Source organism: Tamandua tetradactyla, chromosome 22 (genome assembly GCF_023851605.1).
Source record: "Tamandua tetradactyla isolate mTamTet1 chromosome 22, mTamTet1.pri, whole genome shotgun sequence".
Taxonomy (NCBI): Eukaryota; Metazoa; Chordata; class Mammalia; order Pilosa; family Myrmecophagidae; genus Tamandua; species Tamandua tetradactyla.
Genome location: NC_135348.1, coordinates 21362091 through 21370858, shown reverse-complemented (window position 1 = coordinate 21370858; position 8768 = coordinate 21362091). Strand labels below are relative to the sequence as shown.

Sequence of the window (8768 nt, the reverse complement as noted above, 5' to 3'; positions counted from 1 at the left end):
AGGATTTAAAATTTTAATCGTAAATTAGGACCTAGATACTGGGCAGGAGACAGTGATTTTTTCTCTTTGGGATGGCTGTGGATGCGGGCCCATTTGGGGAGTGAGGGAGCTGGTGCTGCTTCAGGGATCCCGCTGCGCAGGGATCCCACAACGACCCCTCCTCGCCGGACCGCAGCTGGTCACATCTGTCTGCATCTGGCAGCGGACAGGACAGAAGCTGTTGTTAAACAAAGAGGTTTGGAGGGAAGAAAGGCGGTCCCGATGTAGTCAGACAGTTGACCCATTTTCCATTTTTTTCCTGCTTTTAAAACAATCATTTCTTTATTTTCAGCTTATTAGGTAGGTCTGTGGCTATGCAAAGGAGCGAGTGCAGGTAGGTGTTTGGGCATCGATGTGTAAGCTGAGGTCATGTCATATGAAGCAGATTTGGGATATTGGGTCATTTGCTTCCATCCTTTGGATTTATCATAACTTTCCAGTTGTTTAGAAGGCCCCTGCTACCTGAGGAACTGGAGTCTCTTTCCACACTCTCCTTTCCACACTCTCCTTTCCACAATACAGTAATGCCTGTAGGTGAAACTGAATGGGTTTTATTGATATCCCGGCAAAGACCTTGTTATTCTGGACACTCCTAGAAGGAGACATTGCAAGTTGTGGTGAAGAAGAAAGAAACGTATTTTTCTTCTAATGTAACACAGGCACTGCTATTCATTTTTCATTTTGGGTAGGAAAAGGAAAACTCTCACTCTGTGATTTATTTATTTTTTAATGTATCTGTTTTCTAGGGGGAAGGCAATGGCAAGTAAATAAGCTCTCGGGTTACTCTACAACAGCATATTACTTTTATTTCAACTTGATGTCAGAATACAAGGACTTCCCTTTTTTCCTGTCAGATATTAGGGATAGCTAAGAGATGGAAAAATGTTTACTAAAACTAATTTAATGATATCTGGATTTCAGTCATCAGAAAAGTATTCTCCTGGGAATTCTCTTGATTGAAATAGTTTTAATCAATAAATTCAACATCAATAAAGTTTGTTTAGTTATTTCAACAATGCCCTTTTTATTTCTTGAATTTATTATACTATCTTACTTACCACATGAAGTGATGACAAGTGTTTAGCATTTTGGAGATCAGTTGTCAGTTGCTATTAAAATCAAGATTAATTCATATTAACGATATGCATTTCTCAATACTCCCAGGTGACAACATACATTAAAACAACTATTGCAAGTAATTAAGCTCAACAAAGGGGGAGGGGAAAGAGAGAGGTTCAAAACACCCTAAATATTTGATTTTGCAATCCAAGTTCAGCAGACTGTTGCCACAATAATGCTTGGGAAACTCCTCAGGGTTGCTTTTCACTTTACATCTAATTAGGCACCTAATGAAAGAGAAGAATTTTTTCCCCATGTGGGTTTTCTGCTTGCTATTCTTATGCCTTTATTTAAACACATAAACAAACTATTAGGAAATGTAATACCCCAAAGTTTCTTCTGTGATCCACTTATTTTTACAATCTTGTGTAACTAGGTAGATAAAAACATTTCTCTTCCAGATAATTTCCTCCACCACTTTCACTTTGGTCTTTTGACCCTTGCACAGCATTGATGGAAAACATACCCAAAATATTTTTATAGATTTTTATTAGGCTTTAGAGATGCTCAACAGTTTATACTAATTAGACCATCCAAAGCCTTTTGAAGATTAAGCAAATTGGACAATTGTTGTTAATTAGAACATAATTTAAAGTTTGAAATTATATCACTGATGAAGTAGTCTAATTAGTATGACGATATGTTAATGGACCAGTGAGACACAGCGGCAGTAGACTTTGGCATGAACCTCCCAAGGCTTGCAAGAAATTCCTCTCTTATACCGACATTAATAAAAGATTTCTATAGACTTCAACCTTTTCACGATGACATACAATTTATAGTACACACAATGCATTAGCCCATAGTGCTCTCAATTTTTTCACTATTATGAAAACTAATAAATTCGTCAAGCTGAATTAAGCATACAAATCAGATGAGGCATAGCAGATTACACAGTGAAGCGCGGTGTCTCCCGAGCCTAAATGAAATTTCAATCTAATAATTCCTTCCTGGCCCAGTCATAATTTGTTTAGAGATGCTGTTCTACTTCTTTCAAAGCGCTATTCGCACTATAATTAAATGATACTCAAGCTTTTAACTTTGATTTATTTCATTTCTCGAAGCTGTAGACAGTGAGAGCTGCACAATGTCATTTTTTTATTTCCTTGAAAATTACCCTGGCTGTTGTTGAGTTAGAAATTAAACACCTAAGCACTTACTTGAACCGTCCGGCACAAGCCACATTCATTCATTTCAACACTCCCCCTCCCAGCTCTGCATCCAGGCTTCTCCGAGCTCATACCCCGGGACACTAGTCCTAGGCATTCCCTTCAGCTACTATTTATTATTTTCCTCCACCCAGGGGAAGAGAGAGGCGAGCCCGAGAATAGCGCAGGGAAGGCCAATGGGGTTAAGGACCATGGACAGAGCCCGCTGCGCCGCGTTTGCGGTGGCTTGTGCTCCTAGAACTCAGGGAACTCGCAAAGACAGGGCTCCCAACTTGAACTCGTCGTCTCTAAGGTCGGGGTGGACAGCGCAGCCCCTCACCCGCCGCCTCCACTTCGCGGCTACCCGGCGCTGACCACTCGAAGGTCTTTCTTCACCGTGTTGTCCCAGAGCGAGCCAGCGCTTCTCAGGCCTGCCGCCTGCTTCCGCACCTGCTCGCCTTCCCCAGGCGCAGAGCGTGCACCTGCTCCCGACCACCCCAGTCCTGCCAGCCTCTGCGTCCCAGTTGAGGGACTTTATACTCCTCGCCTGTACCCCGCTTCCTCCGCGCTCTGGGGAGGTGGCTGAGCATCTCCCCAAACTACGGGAAGTAAAGAGAAGATGGAAGCGGGGATGAGAGGAAGGAGATGTGTGTTGTGTGTGTGTGTGTGTGTGTGTGTGTGTGTGTCCCTTCTTTTGAAACTGTAAATCACTTTGGGTCCACTTCTAAGAGCAGTGGTCGCAGTGGGGCAAAAGTGAGAGCAAACTGTCAGCTAAAAATAGGCGCTCTCTGCACAGAGCGGCTGGGGAAATGAAGATAAGTGGGGCTTGTGCCAGCCCCCGAGGGTGTGTGTGTGCATCTGTGTGTATGTGTGCATGTGTGCGCGAGTGTTCGGGGGGGGGGGAGTATTCAGCAGCACATGCGCTCTGTGATCTCTGGCTCTCCCCTGCCCTCTGTCCGTTGTCCCTTCCCTCTTTGATTGTAGGTAATGAAGAATAATAAATCCAGCGGCAGAGTTTGCCAGTGGGAACCGCCCAAGATCTAACTCATACTGGGAGGAGACGGAGGATCGCGGGGAAGAGAAAATAGGGGACGAGAAGATTGGGACGGGGGAGGAGAGACTGGGGGGGGGGAGCGGGAGGGGGAATCGCATGCGCATAGGCCACCGGGCAGGCTACACGGCCGTCCAATCCGCTGAGAGCTGCAAGAAACCAGAGAAAGCCCTGCAGCCCCGCGAACCCCATGTCTCTTTGGCACTAGGCACCCGCCCGGCCGCGGCGCACACCTGGGCGTGCGGGAGGAGCATTGCGACGGACCGTGGGTCCACGGCATCATCGGCGCCTTCCGCGGTGGCCGGGGGTCTAAGATAAAGGTCACCTGAGCTGCCAGGAGGGGCTGGCCCAGTGGGGGCGGAGGCCTGGGATTTAGCGGGAAGCAGGAGGCGGGGGAGGAGGCAGCAAGGTAAGAGGTGCTTCTAATAGTCTAAGAAGAAGAAGAGAAAAAAAAAAAAAAACACATCCAAGGCTGGCTTGGGTCGCAACTTTACTTTTTCCGGAGAGGCAGGGACGGGTCAGAAGAAGGAGGAGGGGCTGGAGCCAGGCCACTGGGTAGGAACTGTAGGTCTAAGATAGGACGTGGCCTGCTGGGTGGGGTTGAGCAGGGCGCGAGTGTAAGTGGGAGCCGTGGAGCGCCGGGTAGGGGCGGCAGCTTCACAGCGCTGGTAGGGGTAGGAAGAGGAGGCGGAGAGCGCGGGGGTGGGGGAGGGGGGGTGAGCGGGAGGCGGGGGCCGGGAGACGAGAAAAGACCCGAGCCTGGGAGGGCCAAGAGGGAGAAGGGGCGACGGGAGAAACAGAGCAGAAGTCAGCGCTTCCTGGCAGGGGAGGGCGGAAGCGCGTTAGAGGGAGGGAGGGCGAGGGGCGCCGGGGCAGGCGCGGAGAGAGGAGAGTATAACTCGGTGGCTGCGAGGCGCCGGGGCAGTTTTGGGCTGCGAGGTCTGCAGCCGGCGCGCAGCGGAAACCCGCATCGGCTCAGACTCACCGCGGAGGCGGCCGACCAGCGCACGGCGGGGCATAGGTGCGCTGCACCCAGAGGCGGCGGCCGCGAGCGCAACTTTGCACTGCTCTTCCCGGCTGGGTCTCTCTGGTCGCGCGCTTCCCCGGAGGGTCTAGGCAGACGAGACCAGGGCTTGCGCTGCGGACGAGCGCCCGGGCGGGCGGAAAGATGATGATGATGTCCCTGAACAGCAAGCAGGCATTCACCATGCCGCATGCCGGCAGCCTGCACGTGGAGCCCAAGTACTCGGCACTGCACAGTGCCTCACCCGGCTCCTCGGCGCCCGCGGCGCCCTCGGCCAGCTCCCCCAGCAGCTCGAGCACTGCTGGCGGCGGTGGCGGCAGTGGCGGCGGCGGCGGAGGCCGGAGTAGCAGCGCCAGCAGCAGTGGCAGCAGCGGCGGCGGCGGGGGCTCCGAGGCGATGCGGAGAGCTTGTCTTCCAACCCCACCGGTGCGTATTTCTGCATAATCACTGCTTAAAGGCACATTTTGACAGCCCCCTTTATCTGCTTGATGTTTTTTTCATGTCTGCACAGCAAATCACCCCACACGTCTAACCAATTTCCCCCCTCTCTTTCTTATGTATTCAGCCGGTCTTGCCTTTCATATTAATTTTTATGACCTGAGATGTTACCTACGTGCGTGTTGCGTTGTGTTGTCTGCGGGCTCACTTTCCTTGTCCTGCTGCACTCTCGGCTTCTCTCCGCGGCTTCCCTTCTCTCCTATTTTCAGGATCATCATCATCATTATTATTATTTTAATGTTCTGGGAATGTTGTAGGCAAGGCGGCGGTGTTGAGCGTCAGGCCGGGGCTTCCGGGGAGAGGGCGCACAATTCCCTGCTGAGCGTAATGTGTGCCTTCTACTTGCAATTGCAGAGCAATATATTCGGCGGGCTGGATGAGAGTCTGCTGGCCCGCGCCGAGGCTCTGGCAGCCGTGGACATCGTCTCCCAGAGCAAGAGCCACCACCACCACCCGCCCCACCACAGCCCCTTCAAGCCGGACGCCACCTACCACACCATGAACACCATCCCGTGCACGTCGGCCGCCTCCTCGTCATCCGTGCCCATCTCGCATCCGTCCGCGCTGGCGGGCACGCACCACCACCACCACCATCACCACCACCACCACCACCAGCCGCACCAGGCCCTCGAGGGCGAGTTGCTGGAGCATCTGAGTCCCGGGCTGGCTCTGGGCGCCATGGCGGGCCCCGACGCTGCAGTGGTGTCCACGCCGGCTCACGCACCGCACATGGCCACCATGAACCCCATGCACCAAGCTGCGCTGAGCATGGCCCACGCTCACGGGCTGCCGTCACACATGGGCTGTATGAGCGACGTGGATGCCGACCCGCGGGACCTGGAGGCGTTCGCAGAGCGCTTCAAGCAGCGGCGCATCAAGCTGGGGGTGACCCAGGCGGATGTGGGTTCGGCTCTGGCCAATCTCAAGATCCCCGGCGTGGGCTCTCTTAGCCAGAGCACCATCTGCAGATTTGAGTCCCTCACGCTGTCGCACAACAACATGATCGCACTCAAGCCCATTCTGCAGGCGTGGCTCGAGGAGGCCGAGAAGTCCCACCGCGAGAAGCTCACCAAGCCCGAGCTCTTCAACGGCGCAGAGAAGAAGCGCAAGCGCACGTCCATTGCGGCGCCGGAGAAGCGCTCGCTTGAAGCTTACTTCGCCATCCAGCCACGGCCCTCCTCGGAGAAGATCGCAGCCATCGCAGAGAAGCTGGACCTTAAGAAAAATGTGGTGCGCGTCTGGTTCTGCAACCAGAGGCAGAAACAGAAAAGGATGAAATACTCCGCGGGCATTTAGGAGAGCCTGGGCCTCCCCAGAGGCGACCCCCCTCCTCGTTCTCTCTTTTCCCTCCCTCTTTCTCTTGCCTCTTTCCTTTCCACTTTTGGCGACCCGAACAATTCCGGTAAATGTGAATCCAGAGAAAGGGAGGGTTGGAGATGGAGCCAAGGAGTGAGCATCTGAGCCCGAGCCCGGCGAGAATGTGAAACGATTTCTCAAAGGAAGGTAAAATAAATGAAGGAATTTGTCAAGTTGCAGCAAAGTTGTCCTCTGCCCGGAAAAGGTACCTCGGCTAATTCAGAGAGAGTCTGGAGCTCGCTGTTTGCGGGAGGGCAGACAGACAGCCTTTTAAAAGGCCTCAAGAATGATCAAGTAAGGTTTGTTTTTATTCTTAAAGACATCACACTTGTTCAAGTTAAAAGTACACTTTGCAGCTATTTTTCAGAAATAGAAAATGAATCAGGACTGAAACTTTAAACTAGAGTTGATGCTTAATGTGCTAGAGACATCACTAAATTATTTTGAATTTTAAAAAAGATGGCAGATTTTCTGCATTTACACTGTAAATTATATATATATATTTTTATTGTGGTTCTTATCCCTTCTACCTTCTCTAAAGTGTTAATGATTAAGAAAGGAGTTGCGCCTGCTGTGTTCACTGATCTTGAAAGCTATTATTAGATTATTGCCGAACAACCCTCTGTAAATTATTAATTTATCTCTCTAGCAACTTAATTTTGTGCACATTCTAATTAATTAAACTGCTTTAGTCTGGGGAAAAAAGGGAGGGAAACGTATGGCTAGTGAACTTCAAAAAAATTATGTTTGGGGAGTTTACTGAATTTTTACAGCTGTCTTCTTATACTGTGTTCCTTTTGGTCCATTTGTATATTCTCACGTAGAATGAAGATTTTTTTTCTTTGCTTTTACTGGTAGTGTTCTGATTAGTGAGTCCACACTCAGTAATGGATGTCTTATTCGTGTAGACCAGATTCACTGTCCGAAGTATTGTTTACTTCCTTACATAATTAATGGGGATTCCCACATTGTCCCTACTGCACACGCACGCTGACACTCACCCTTACACACACACATACCTCTAATGGAAAAGAAGAAGCAGTTGGAAGCATGAGGACGTGCATCATTTTCTAGCTTTAGATGCATTTGCCACTTGGTGTTTTTTTTTTTTCCAGATTCTAAGCTTTCACGGTGGCGTGTCAGTCTTCCAGTTTTCAATTGCTTTGCTGACTACATTTTAACATTCACAGGAATCCTTTGACTTTTCCTTTGGAAGTTTGTAGAAAAACTATATTGAACTATAAGAAAGACAGTGCACTGCTTGTAAATTCACATTGTTTGGTAGAATTCTTTTGGAAGAAAAAATTTAGGTACGTGGTGATTGGTACCTTATCTATTGTAAATATTTCATTCAAAATGATGCACATATAGATATATTCTTACAAATTTTGCTGTATTGGCATTCTGTTTGAGGCCCTCTGAAGTCTTCAATTCTGTATATGATCTGGTTTCTTGTTTTTGTTACTAGATGGTTTATTTATTATGGTAATGTATTAAGTTATTTTTGGTGTGGTTTGATTGTCTTTCATTGAAGAGATGATTTTAATGTTTTATTGACAAAGTATGCTGCTTTTTTCCAAATTATGCTATTAAAATTAAACGGCTTTTAAAATATGATGCTGTTTTAATCATTTATGTGGAAATTACTTTGATGGCAAATTTTAAAAAAGTGGATGCACATTTTGATGGTTTATTAGGGAGCGATTGTTATCAACATCTGACTTAGACTTGAAGGGCTGTTTTTCATCTGGGAAAGTATAAATAAACAGGATTTATAACAGCCCAGAGGAGGTAATACTATCTGGCTCCACATACCTCCCTTGGAGTATTTCTCCAGACCTGCAGAAATTCTGCAAAGAGAATCTTTGTGAACAGAGGTATTGCATGGAAACAGCTTCACTTGTTCCTTCTAATCTCCTATGGGTGAAATAAAAAAACAAGCTCAGCTCGCTTTTCAGTAGTGCTGGAACACTGGATGGGGCAAAAATCAAGGCCTTATTTGGGAGAGTAAGACACTCTTTTGGGGGCCTAGGGGCTGGTCCACCATAGTTCTCAGTTCTTTCACCAGTCATTAAGTCAGTATCCCAAGTTAGAAGGAAACAGGAAACATCTAGTTAGGACATACTTCTCTTTTCTTCTCCTCTGCTTTTAGGAAATGGGCATTACTGCAAGAGAGAGAATAAGGCCAAGGAGAAGATACTGGGTGGCAAGAAGCAAAATCTGCCCCCCTCCCCCCCAGATACCAGAGTTGGTGTAAGTTTTTTCTAATGGGTGGTTTGGGATAAAGACCTTCTGCCCATCTGACCCAAAGACTTTTATTTTTCTGATCCTAGTATAAAGAGACCTCTTGCACATTTTAATAATTTTCAGACTCGTTACAACAGTTGAGTGACATATTACATTTTCAAAATTTTTGCAGGAAAGCATTCTTTTAAAGAAATATTTACATTATTAATCATGAGAACATCATACTAATCCATATATCAAATAAGAGGAAGGAACATCTTAAGTCCATCTTTCAGGGGGTAATTCT

The 8768-nt window shown here is 48.1% G+C and overlaps 1 protein-coding gene across 1 annotated transcript; it reads left to right on the top strand.

Moving 5' to 3' along the window:
* Positions 1-4525: 4525 nt before the first annotated feature.
* On the top strand, positions 4526-6175 carry POU4F2 (POU class 4 homeobox 2). The gene is made up of 2 exons (XM_077139583.1): positions 4526-4807; positions 5234-6175. Exons 1-2 carry the CDS (start codon positions 4526-4528, stop codon positions 6173-6175), a joined length of 1224 nt encoding a protein of 407 aa, XP_076995698.1.
* Positions 6176-8768: the final 2593 nt, after the last annotated feature.